General features: G+C 41.3%; 1 protein-coding gene across 3 annotated transcripts in view; it reads right to left on the bottom strand.

Annotated features, from left to right (window-relative positions):
- Positions 1-11358: 11358 nt before the first annotated feature.
- The window catches only part of LYPD6B (LY6/PLAUR domain containing 6B), a 44504-nt gene continuing 42174 nt past the window's right edge, over positions 11359-13688 (bottom strand). For all 3 annotated transcript variants that reach the window (XM_048309115.1, XM_048309116.1, XM_048309114.1), the window contains exons 5-6: positions 13274-13404; positions 11359-11909 (exon numbers count right to left, since the gene is read on the bottom strand). In XM_048309115.1, the coding sequence (XP_048165072.1) occupies positions 11745-11909; positions 13274-13404 (296 nt within the window). In that variant the 3' untranslated portion in view covers positions 11359-11744. The remainder of the gene's footprint in view (positions 11910-13273; positions 13405-13688) is intronic.

Raw genomic sequence — 13688 nt, 5'->3', positions numbered from 1 at the left:
AGTGGCACAAAAGAACACCAGGATTTGCAGTTTGGACAAACAAATGGGATTTTTTTAAAAAATAGTCTATTTTAATTTATTCTTCTACCTGTAGAGGCACTTCTGAGTGAAAAACCAAAGGAAGCCACGAGAATACAGCAAAAACAGATTTTTTTTTCCCTCCAAAGTGGTTTTCCTTACAACCCTCCCAGTCTATTTTCTGAAGTTTGGGGACTTTTTTGGCAGATGGATCCTTTTGCTTCATTTTGTGAGGGAGAAGGAAACCTGAGAGTTTTTAGCCTGAGGCCCCACATTAATCCTTCCCTTTTTGAGAGATGTTGGCCTCCAGCTTTTGGCCAGGGAAAAAAGCAGGATAAAGCCCACGTGTCCTTGTTGAATATACGGCTCGGGATGTGGGAAAAGGAGCCCATAGAACCTAAAAAGAGCCAGAAAAGTGACTTTAAAAAGCCTGGAAAGAGCCTGGAAAGGGCCTAAAAGGAGCCTGGAAAGAGCCTAAAAAGAGACTAAAAAGAGTCTGGAAAGGTCTGAAAAGAGCCTAAAAAGGGCCTAGAAAGGGCTGAAGAGAGCATGAAGAGAACCTGAAAAGAGCCTAAAAAGAGCCTAAAAAAAGAGCCTTAAAATGACCTAGAAAGGCCTGAAAAGAGCCTGGAAAGAGCCTGGAAAGAGCTAAAAAGGGCCTGAAAAGAACCTAAAAAGAGCCTAGAAAGGGCTGAAAAGAGCCTGAAGAGAACCTGAAAAGAGCCCAAAAAGAGCCCAAAAAGAGCCTGAATCTAGCCTAAAATGAGCTGGAAAAGGGCCTGTAAAGAGATTTAAAAGAGCCTAAAAGGAGCCCGAAAAGAGCCTGCAGGGATTTCTGTCGGGCTTCAAAAGTGCCTCCAGTCTCATCCCAAGGTAAAAAAAAAGATAAAATATTGGAATAATCAATCAACACACAGGAATGTGGTGCAGGAATGAAGACACGGAGAGTTCTGGACCCTCCATCAGTCCCACAGCAGCTCGTGGGGAGGGCAGAGGGATGGAGCTGCTCTGGGATGAGAGATCCCTAGAATGGTGTTTAGGCTCCATTTTGGCAGCAGCCTGGATATTTATGGAAGCTGCTTTTCCAAGGAAAGATGGATAACAGGGCTGCCAACACCTCAGGCAGTTTGGGACACGGCAAAATCTGCTCTGAGCTGATGGCAAGGATGAGGTTATGAGGGAAGTGTTGTGCTCCCAAGAGACACAGGGCTCTCTTGGAGCCTGTAAGAAATCCTAGAAGAAATCTGAAATAGCTATTAAATAAATATTTAATTATTTAATTATTCTTGCATTAATGGGTTGCCCAGAGCAGCTGGAGCTGCCCCATCCCTGGAAGTGTTGGGAACAACCTGGGATAACAGAAGGTGAATCTTCCAATAGGACGATCCTTAAAGTCCCTTCTGCCCCAAACCACTGTGATTCCATGAGTCAAAGTTGTCCCTAAATTCCTTCTGTAGGATGAAAGGCGTAAATATAATTTATTTCATTTATAATAAGGCCTGAAAAAAATTAATCTATTAATTATGCATCCATCCATCACTTTTATCCATCAGATTATTCTTTTATCCAAACCACAGATATCCTTCTCCAAAAAGTTAATACAAACTACTTTTTTTTCACCAGAAAAGTAACAAAAAAAACCCCAAATCCACTGAAATCCAGGCACTTTTCCTATCTCCAAAATCATCTCCCCGTGCTGGATTCAGGGCAGAGATTGACGGGGCTGAATGGCAGCCAGGGCCGGGGGTCACATCAGGGAGCTCTGAAATTCCCTGCCTCAGGACAGCAAATTCCAGAGCAGTGACAGGGAAGCTCAGGGATAATGACAGCTTTGGATGGGCTGCTGACAGATGGAAAATTGTCCTGTTCCCCTGCAGTGCCAGCGTCCTGCTGGAGAGGGGAATTCCCTCTGGATAAAGCATTTTCTGGAATTAAGGTGTCTCTGGAAGCATCACCAGCTGTGCGTGTCAGCGTAACTGGGATGGGCACACTCAGATCCCAGTCACAGCCGGGATGGGCACACTCAGATCCCAAACCGGGATGGGCACACTCAGATCCCAGTTACAACTGGGATGGGCACACTCAGATCCCAGTCACAGCTGGGATGGGCACACTCAGATCCCAGTTACAGCTGGGATGGGCACACTCAGATCCCAGTTACAACTGGGATGGGCACACTCAGATCCCAGTTACAGCTGGGATGGGCACACTCAGATCCCAGTTACAACTGGGATGGGCACACTCAGATCCCAAACCGGGATGGGCACACTCAGATCCCAGTCACAGCTGGGATGGGCACACTCAGATCCCAAACTGGGATGGGCACACTCAGATCCCAGTTACAACTGGGATGGGCACACTCAGATCCCAGTCACAGCTGGGAGGTGCACACTCAGATCCCAGTCACAGCTGGGATGGGCACACTCAGACCCCAAACTGGGATGGGCACACTCAGATCCCAGTTACAACTGGGATGGGCACACTCAGATCCCAAACTGGGATGGGCACACTCAGATCCCAGTTACAGCTGGGATGGGCACACTCAGATCCCAGTTACAGCTGGGAGGTGCACACTCAGATCCCAGTCACAGCTGGGAGGTGCACACTCAGATCCCAGTCACAGCTGGGATGGGCACACTCAGACCCCAAACTGGGATGGGCACACTCAGATCCCAGTTACAACTGGGATGGGCACACTCAGATCCCAAACTGGGATGGGCACACTCAGATCCCAGTTACAGCTGGGATGGGCACACTCAGACCCCAAACTGGGATGGGCACACTCAGATCCCAGTCACAGCTGGGATGGGCACACTCAGATCCCAAACTGGGATGGGCACACTCAGATCCCAAACTGGGAGGTGCACACTCAGATCCCAGTCACAACTGGGACCTACAAACTCCCACCTTCCCCGAACTCTTCTCGCCCTGTCCCAGCCAAAACAGTTTCAGGTTTCACATCCAGTTCCCACCCTGGAATTCCAGGATGAATCCCTGGGCATTTTCAGTCCCCACCACTGGCTTTAAGGAACATTTCCTCAAGTCGAGTTCCCTCACATGTTTTGCCTTCACTCCCTCACGGTAATTCCCAATTTCGCAGTAATTTTCCAGAGCCTCCCTCTCCCCAGGCTGTGCAGGGACAGCTCAGACACCGCCAGCTCCCCACCCTTCCTTGCTCCTTCTCTCCCCATTCTTCCACATTCCCAATCCTCCTTTTCCAGCAGGATTTCCCTTTTTTCCCGCATTTATTTTAGATTATTTTTCAGGAGGAAACCAAGCTCCCCAGAGTGTTGCAGCTCTCCTGATGCTCCAGGAGATGATTTGGCTCAGGATAAAAAGAATCCCAGGATGGTTCGGGTTGGAAAGGACCTTAAACCCATCCCATTCCACCTCTGCCACGGCAGGGACACCTTCCACCTTTTCTGCCCCACACATCCCTTGATTTCCTTCAAGAGCGACCACTTTAGGTCTAACTTGAGCCTAACAAAAATAATCTTCCTTCTTCCCATTAAAAATTTTATATTCAGTTCTCCTTCGAAGCCCACAGACCTCTCAAGTTTAATTTATAGGCCACAAGGCCAACCTTCGATGCAAAACTGTGCATCCAGTATTTTTCTGGAGATTTTTTATTTGAATTCCCTGACTGACCTGAAAGAAGCTTAATATAAATTGAGAAACTTCTAAACCTGGGTTAGTCGGACTTCTAAACCTGGATCAGCCAAACTTTCAGACCTGGATCAGTCAAATTTTTAAACCTGGATTAGCTGAACTTTTAAACCTGGATCAAATTTTTAAACCTGGATTTGTGAAATTTTTAAACCTAGATCAGTCAAACTTTTAAACCTGGATTAGCTGAACTTTTAAACCTGGATGAAACTTTTAAACCTGGATGAAACTTTTAAACCTGGATTTGTCAAACTTTTAAACCTGGATCAGCCCAACTTTTAAACCTGGATGAAACTTTTAAACGGATTAGCCAAATTTTAAACCTGGATCAGCCAAATTTTTAAACCCGGATGAAATTTTAAACCTGGGTTTGTCAAACTTTTAAGCCTGGATCAGCCAAACTTTTAAACCTGGATCAGTCAAACGTTTAAGCCTGGATGAAATTTTTAAACCTAGATGTGTCAAACTTTTAAACCTGGATCAAACCTTTAAACCTGGATGAAACTTTTAAACCTGGATTAGTCAAACTTTTAGACCTGGATTAGCCAAACTTTTAAACCTGGATCAGTCAAAGTTTTAAGCCTGGATCAAACTTTTAGACCTGGATCAGAAAAACTTTTAAACCTGGATTAGCCAGATTTTTAGACCTGGATTTGCCAAACTTTCCGGCCTGGATCAGCCCCAGGATTTGCTGGCTGGACAGAAGAATCTGTTTCATTTCATTTCATTTCATTTGTCTCCCCATGGATGGATCGAGAGCAATATTCCAACCTTAAATCCATAAACACTGGATAATTCCAGTTAGGGCAAGTCCAGCCATCCCAGAATAATGAATCCACGCATACAAATGGATGGATCCCATGGAAATCCGAGCTTCAGGGCCCCTTCCAGCCCAACCCAGTCTGGAATTCTCTGGCATTCCCCAGTTTTCCACAAGGATGACAACCATGGAAAAGCAGCCGGCAACAAACAGGGAAACACCAAAGAAAAGCCAAAATTGGGTTTGAGTGGCCCTTTGAAACTGGCCTGCAGCAGGCATGGAATTCCAAGGAAATTCCAAGGAAATTCTGATAAAATTCCGATAAAATTCCGATAAATTTTTAATAAAATAATGATAAAAATCGAATAAAATTCGAATAAAATTCTAACAAAGTGCGAACAGCAAAGGACAATTTGGGGTTTAAAAAGTCACAGAGGCTTCCAAGCCTCGATATCCTGGCGGGGTGGTGTGAAATCACAATTTTTTTTAAACAGTTTATTCTTTCAATTTCCTCGAGCAGAAAGCAGCAGAACATTTCCTCGGAGACGATTAGAAACTAAAATTAAAGCTGGTCAGTGATGGTCACCAAAAATCCATCAAGCAAATGGGCTTTTCGTGAGGATTTGGAATTTTTTAACCAAACTTGAGGAAGTGTCGAGGCACAGATGAGAGCCAGCCCGGATCCCCAAATGATCCCAAAAATCGGGCTGGGATTTGCATTATCCCAATCCAGGTAGGGAAAGTCCTAAAGGAACAATTAATCCGTGCCTAAATCCTGAGCCTCCAACTTCCAGAAGTGTGAAGTGACTCACAGGGCTAAAATTGGCTTTCCCGGCGTAAAATACAACACTCATTTTGTTGTATCTTTCATTTCTGACGTTGGTGTCTTATCTAGAAATGAATCCGAATTTTTTGCATATTTAATTGCTTTTTTCAAACATTCTCCCCGCTTCTTCTTGTCCCAAATATATCCCAGCACCTTTAAGAAGAGGGAAGTGAGGCGTGAACAGGATTTCATCTAATTTCTCTCATCTCTTTGCATTCATGCCCCACTTTCTCCATCAGTGTAAAACAATTCTTTCCCAAAAAAAAAAAAAAAAAAAAAAGGCAAAACCCACCACAAACCACGCAAAAAAAACTTCCCAGGAACTCTCCAAAAAAACCCAAAAAACCCCCAAGAAACAAACTGCAAAAAAAACCCCCAAACCAATAAACCCAACAATGTTCAGCTCAGACCCAAGGACAAAGAGAAACCCATCGATTCCAGGAATTCCTTCTTCCTCACAACTTCCACGGGCTGCAGGAGTGATGTCCCAGGAAAACTCATCAAGGAAACGTTCTCCATGGGGAATTTCCCACAAATCTGCTTTGCTGCCAGCGTGAGCAGATTCCTCCTGGCCCATCCCCCTCTGCGCCCAGCACGGGCCTGCGTCAGCCAGAGCGCTGAATTCCCAACTCTGGAACATTCCAGAACTTCCCAGGGGACACAGCCAAGCCAGGTCCTGCGAAAGGCACATCCCCCCCCAGGTTACGGGAACTCAGGAACGGGGGAAAAAAGGAAGAGTTGGAAGAATAATTCTGTATTTTCTCCATTGCTGAGGACTGCAAAGTTCATTTATGGCTTGATTATCCAAAAATCTTATGGATATTGGATCTTACGGATTTCCATGGGCGAGTCCTCCTGATCTGCATCAAGTCCAGAAAATTTTTTTTTATTGTTATTTTTATTTTTATTCTATTCTATCATATTTATTGTATTTTTATATTATTTATATTTATATTTATATCTATATATACTATTGACTATATCTATATTTAGATTAATATTTATATTTATACTTATATTTATATTTATGCTCATGTTGATATTATTATATTTATTGTATTTTTATATTATTTATATTTATATATATCTATACCTATATGCATATCTATATTTATATTCATATTTATATTTATGCTTATGTTGATATTATTTTTATTATTATACTATAATATGTCATATTTATTGTATCTTTATATTATTTATATTTATATTTATAGCTATATCTATACTTATGTTTATGTTTATATTATATTATTATCATATTTATTGTGTTTCTATATTATTTATGTTTATATCTATATCGGTATTTATGTATCTATATCTATATTTATGCCTATATTTATATTTTATATACATTTATATTTACATTTATATTTATATCTTTATCTATATTTATATCTATATTTATATGCATATCTATATTTGTATTCATATTTATATTTATGCTTATGTTGATATTATTATACTATATCATATTTATTGTATTTTTATATTATTTATATTTATATCTATATCTATACTTATGTCTATATTTATATCTATATTTATATTCATATTTATACTTATGTTTATATTTGTGCTTATGTTTATATTATTATATTATATTTATTGTATTTTAATATTATTTCTATTTTAATATATATCTACATATTTATATTTATGTCTATATTTATATTTATATCTATATTTATATTTACATTTATATCTATCTATATTTATATCTATATTTATGTTTATATTTCTATTTATGTTTTGGTTTTTATTATTTTTATATTATTATTATTATATTATCACTACTACATTATTATTACTATATTATTATTGTTATTTTTGTCCTTAAAAAGAGAAGAAAATTAAAATACCTGGCAAAAGCACTGTAGGAAACAAGGTTATCCCAACCCTGTGCCTGACACCATTCCCAGGTCAGCTGTAATTCCCAGATGGATTTGGAGCCTCTTGGAAAGTCTCTTCCCGGCAGAGGTTTTGTGTTTTCCAAGGTTTTTGGATGCCCTGGATATTTATGGATATTGGATCTCCCCACTGCTCCTCACTGGGATGTTCAACAGAAAATGAGCTTAAAACCAACCCAAAAAGGGGGGAAAAGGGAAGGAAACGGAGAAAAAAGAAGGCAAAACCAAAATTAAAAAAAAAAAAACAAACAAACCAACACGGTAAAAAAAAGGAAAGGGGAAAAAAAGATAAAAAATGTTTAAAATCCACCCAAAAAATTTTTTTCAAAAAAAAAAAAAAAAATTAATGCAAAAATTTTTAAAAATCCACACAAATTCAAAACTACAAGAAGTCAAAAATTTAAAAAAAAATCAAAAATAAATTATTAAAAACATTTAATTATCCAAAATCAATATAAATTATAAACACCCCAACCAATGACACCATCCAGAAATAAAAAAATATAAAATCTATGGAAAACTTAAAAAAAAGATAAAAATAAAGATCCCAACTCCCCTCACAAAATCCAGAAATAAGAATCCCCAACAACCAACACTAAAACTGGGATAAATGATCCCAAACAAACTTTGTGAGGTGACCTATAAACCCTTAAATCACTTCCTTTTCAAACAGTCTCAAAGAATTATGGATATTAAACACGAATATTAAAATAGAAATAGATGAATATTTATTTTCTCTTTTTCCACTCTCTCCTCCAACCTTGCAGCTGCTTTTTCTGCCTCTCCTCGATGCCACCAGCAGAATAAACGAGATTTCCATTTTATTTCCATTAAACCACTACAAAACTCCAATGAAAATTATTCCAGCGATGATTCCGAGTTTCAAAAATGCAAATAAAATTCAGTTTTCTTCAAGTCCTTTTTTAGTATCTCTGGGCACAGCGAATCCCATCAGGATAAATTACCCTCAAAAAGAGAAGGTAAATATTCCCAAAAATATTGCTGGGATAAGGCAAAGAAGATGAAATTTAAATTATGCCGAAGCCAGGGCAGAATTTAATTTAAATTACGAATTTAATTTAATGTAAATTTTGAATTAAATTGAAAATCACCACAAATGCTCTCCACCAGGAAATATTCGAATGTTTTTTATTAAAAGTGCCATTTCTGGAGAAGAATTCAACCACTTCCACAGCAATGAGAAAACATCCAAACACTGAATAATGAGGAATTTTGTCAGGATTTCAGCTCTAAAAAGAAACTTTCTACAGACTGTCCAGTGCAAGGTAAATAAAAATCATATTCCACACACATATATATCATAAAAAATACACTGAACTGCACAAATGGATGGGTTTGCCATTCTTTCAGAATTATTTTCAGCTTCAAAAATGGATGGACTTACAGAAACATCATTCCCAAAGGTTTGGGAGTAAATTTAGGCAATGAAAAGTTGAAGATCTTTAAATTACAACATTTGTGGACCTAAACTGAGATAAAACGTCACTGAAAATTGATTTTATCACAAGAAAAAATGAAGATATTTAAATTACACTATCTGTGGACCTAAATTGAGATAAAACATCACAGAAAATTGGTTTTATCAAACGGGAAATTGAAGATATTTAAATTATAACATCTGTGAACCCAAACTGAGATAAAGGTATCACAGAAAATCGGTTTTATCACGAGAGAAGATGAAGATATTTAAATTGCAATATCTGCGAAACCAAATTGAAATAAAGATGTCACAGAAAATTGGTTTTATCAAATGAAAAATTGAAGATATTTAAATTGTAACATCTGTGAACCCAAACTGAGATAAAGATATCACAGAAAACCAGTGTTATCAAATCAAATAATACTTTTTGAAGTGAGATCTGAAGAGAAAATTCAGCTGATACCTGAAAAGAAAATTCAGCTGATACCTGAAAAGATTTAATAGGAAAGTTCTGCCACAAATCAAGGTCGGATTTCTGTGCAGTCATTCATCCTGCCAAAAATACAGTGAATTTTAATACTCTTCTCTCTCCCCTCAGGAATCTTTGTTTTCCCTACAAAACCAGCATTGAACATCAAATCCAAGCAGGGTTTTCCATAAAAAAAGACGAAGCAAAAGGGAAAAATGGATATTCCCTCTTAAATTCCCTATTTCTTCTACCAAGTGCCTGTTTGTGCATTGCATTAACAGCATTTGCATATTCAATTCCCCACTAAAAACAATCCCAAACCTTGCAGTAACGAAGGTATTGATGCATCCAGGTGATTACAACTCATCCCGAATATTCTCCACTCTGGGAATTCTCTTCTTTTAAAAAATGAAATCCAACATCAAATCCTTCCCCACGGCCAAGCTGCACCCTTGGATCTTCCATTGGTTTCTTGGGGTTTATCCCAAACAATTCTTTCCCAAAAGCAGAGATGTTTTCTGAGGTTTAAAATCTTCATTTTAAGATTTCTTCACTTTCCAGTGAGGGGGTGGAAAAATCACTCAACCAAGGCAAAATCCCAGGGATTTTCCCTCCTAAAATGTCCTTTTTTTTTGGTTGGTGCAGCCAATTCCCTCTGCCCATCAGTTTTTTAGGGTCTCCTTACCATTCCCAAAAGCTCTGGAATGGCATTTCCAACATAAAAACCCTCAGCACTCAGATTATTGTAAATTATTGCCAGGAACTCCTGTAAGACCATGAGGCACTTGGAGGCCTCATTGAAATAGCAATAATTATTCCCAGAAATTGGATTTGAGAGAGATTTGTGCTTAGAGGCAGAAGCAGGAAAAATCCGATAGCCCAAAAGGTGGGAAACAACTTCCACCTGATCCAGGAATTCCCCATGGAGCAGAGAGAAAGCTGGAATGGTTTTCCCACTAGAAAAAAAATCCTTTCATAAGGAAAAATCCTTCAAGGAGCAGGAGGATGATGTTAATTATAGGATCATCAGAGAATCATGGAATGGTTTGGGTTGGGAAGGACTTTAAAGCTCACCCAGTTCATCCAGGGACACCTCCCACTATCCCAGGCTGCTCCAGCCTGGCCTTGGGCACTGCCAGGGATCCAGGGGCAGCCACAGCTGCTCTGGCAATTCCAGCCCAGCCCCTCCCCACCCTCCCAGCCAGCAATTCCCAATTCCCAATCTCCCATCCAGCCCTGCCCTCTGGCACTGGGAAGCCATTCCCTGTGTCCTGGCCCTCCAGGCCTTGTCCCCAGTCCCTCTGCAGCTCTCCTGGAGCCCCTTTAGGCCCTGCAAGGGGCTCGGAGCTCTCCCTGTGTCCTTCCCTTCTCCAGGTGACCATTCCCAGCTCTCCCAGCCTGGCTCCAGAGCAGAATTCCAGCCCTGTTGGATGGCACAGCCACAGCCATGAGAATCCAGAGCTTGGGAAACCTTAACTCAGACATCAAGACCCATCCTCCCTTGGCAAGGAAAAAGCTTTCCCATCCAAGTTTTGTAGCTGGGCCATCGCCCATCCAGAAACCACAGACAGAATTCAGACACCTTCTCACATCCTAAGAATATTGTGGAGGCAATTCTGGAATGTCAACAAGCCTGGAAATATTTCAAAACCTGTTTTACAACTAAAATCTAATAAGTGGCATAAAATAGCAAATAATTAAGACAATATTGATGTAAAAGGACCCAAATTGGTTGTTACTCGAATTTTTCAGGGAACAGTTCCAAATCTCTTTTTTCAGTCACTTTTAGTGATCCATCCTTCCTGAAAAACATCCATCAGGACAGTAACACTCCTGGGAGAAACCTGTGCAAAATCAAGAGAGAACACAGCAGAATTCCCTCCTTTTTTATTCCAAGTGCCCACATGGAATTTTTAGGATCATGAAGCTGCTTGACCATAGCTGTGATTTCCAAGTTGTGATACCCCAATATCACAAAAACGATATTTTTCTGATATTCTGAGGTGAGACTCAATTGCAAGGAAAAAAATCCCTTCGGGCTGGAGGATCAGGAATTCTGCTCTAGGTGCTCCAAATGTAGGAATTCTACATTTCCCACCACTTTAAAATGGGAGGATGAGACATTTTACAGAAAGAAAAGATAGAATTTTGTCTTATTGCCGGGAGAAATGAGAGCTCCGATCAAGCAGAAAAAAAGAAATCTCATCCTTGTCCTCTATGAAAACCAGAGGTGTTTATGAAATCAAGATAAGCTTAAACACACCTTGATAAAACAAGAAACTCCATGTCCTTTATGCAAATAAAAGCTTTCAATCCAGTTTCCACCTGGCCACGTCGCCCATCCAAAGCTCCTTTCGGTCATGATTGTCACAGTTCTGTCCCAAAAACCAAAACCATGCCAAGCAAATGTGCATTTCCCTCAGAAAACAGGGCATTAAAGCTTAGAGAGTCCACCCCACTGCCCCATCCACAGTTTGGGGTTTATTTTCAATCCTGGTGGGGAAGGATTCGCACTAAAACATCCAAGGAGTTCAGGATGTGCCTTTCTACCGTGCCCTTAACTTCGCTGTGGTTAAGGAGCATCAGCGACTTCTCCTTGGAGATCCTGGAGGTTCCTGGCCCAGGGACTGTCCCAGCAGCTCTGTCTGAGGGTGTCAGGACAGTGCCATTGTCACCACTGCCACCAGCAGTGCCACGCTGGGCACCCCGCGGCTGCCCCCGGCCGTCCTGCGGGCCTGCAGGACAGCAAACACCGCGTTGGTGGCGTTGGTGGGGATCTCCACGTTGCAGATCATGCCTTCACAGCAGGAAACACATTCCTGGTGGGGAAAAGGGGGAATTAATTAATTCAGGGGTGATTGATTTGGGGCTGATTGATTCAGAGAGGCTTTAACAGAAAAACGTGCATTGAATGGTGCAAAGTTGAGCTAAACAGACTCCGCAGCAGCCTGGCCCAGGGCAGCAGGTGGAGCAGAGATGCTAAAAATCACCCTAAAATCAAATCTATCTGTGAATCCAATCTCCAAATCAGGAGTGCAGTTTTCCTGGAGTAACTCATCCCGTGGGGTGTCCCCAAGCTGAGGTGGGATGTCACAGAGCTTCCCCTTCCAACGCACAAATTAAAAACATCCACTGGAACCTTTCAGGTCTCAGCTGTTTCAAGCTGGAAAATCCTGACTCTAAAAACTTTGCTCCCACTCAGTTTTCCCCTCAAGGTCTTGTGCTCAGTGCAGCTCCACGTGCTGAATCCACTTTATTTTCCACTCTCCAGGGCCACCAAAGCACTGACACAGCTGACTGCCAGGAGAGAATACAAACCCAATTCTCTTTACGTGACCACTTTACTAGAAAAGCCCAGAGAATAAATGAATAAAATGCCAATTCTTATCTAATCCAAAGGCACAACAACTTTTTAAAGATAAAATCCCTGCCCATGGCTGGGGGTTGGAACTAGATGAGCTTTAAGGTCCCTTCCAACGCAAACCAGGCTGGGATTTTGTAATTCTATGGAAATGCAGCAGAAGGAAGGATGCAGAGTCGTTTTACTCCCTCAAAACCTCTTGGAATCACTGGAATTTTCTGCAGAAAACACAGAGATGCTCTTACATTTAACATGGATGCTGCCTGCTTTGTTTTTGGTGTCTGAAATGGTTCACGTTAAAAATAACAGAACTAATCTTCACATATTCCTATTAAGGAATTAGTGGATAAAATTTAACAGCAGAAAATAACACTCTGATGGGCCGTGCTTGATTATTAAGATTAAACTTTTCCCCATCATCCCCAGGCTGGGAGGAGACACCAGTTTGGGCTTTTTCCCATGGAACAAAACCTTAGCTGTGCCTCGCTTAAGCCCATGGCAAACAGAGTCTTGCACAACCTCCCTGAGAGCTCAAATCCCGAGCTCCAAGCCCTGGGAACACCCCAAAAAGCCCAGGAGTTCTCCTGGGAGTCATTGTCATCCTGTCCCACCCAGCAGGAGCAGGGAAGGAGGAAGGAGGGCTTGGTCCTGCTTCTCTTGCAGCAATTTGATTGTTCCCCACTGCGGAGCGGCTCTTGGCACATCCTCCTGAGCTCGGCAGGAAAAACGAGTCCTGGAATGCACAGCTCCGGCCCCAGGGGCTCCCCCTGCACCAGGAGTAGGGCAGGAGTAGGGCAGGAGTAGGGCAGGAGCAGCGCTTACCGTGTGCCCGCTGTCCCCATGGCGGTGGCACCCGACCAGGTGACATTCCTCGCCAGTGGCACATTTCTTGGTGACCGAGGTGCTCTCCCCGTGGGCCGTGAAGAGGTGAACTGTCAGGCAGTACTGAGTGCCTACAGCAGAAAATTTAGGATGTTTATTGCCAGAAATGAAGCCTTTGGAACAGGGTTTTAAAACTACACACAATCAAGGAAAACATTCCCCGAAAACGGCTGCACAAAACCGTTTGCAACTTGATCAAAAGAGCATTCAGCAAGAAATTAATTAGTGTGAAGTCTTAACTGACCCTTCAAGCCTCCAGAAAGGCTGCTTTTATTTAAATTACTAATTAGCACCATAATCTACACATTTATTTTCAGTTCTTTTTGGCAGCACGTTCCTGCTTGGTTTCACATTT

Source organism: Corvus hawaiiensis, chromosome 7 (genome assembly GCF_020740725.1).
Source record: "Corvus hawaiiensis isolate bCorHaw1 chromosome 7, bCorHaw1.pri.cur, whole genome shotgun sequence".
NCBI lineage: Eukaryota > Metazoa > Chordata > Aves > Passeriformes > Corvidae > Corvus > Corvus hawaiiensis.
Note: the sequence above shows the minus strand (reverse complement) of the source record. Positions and strands in the feature narration are given on the sequence as shown.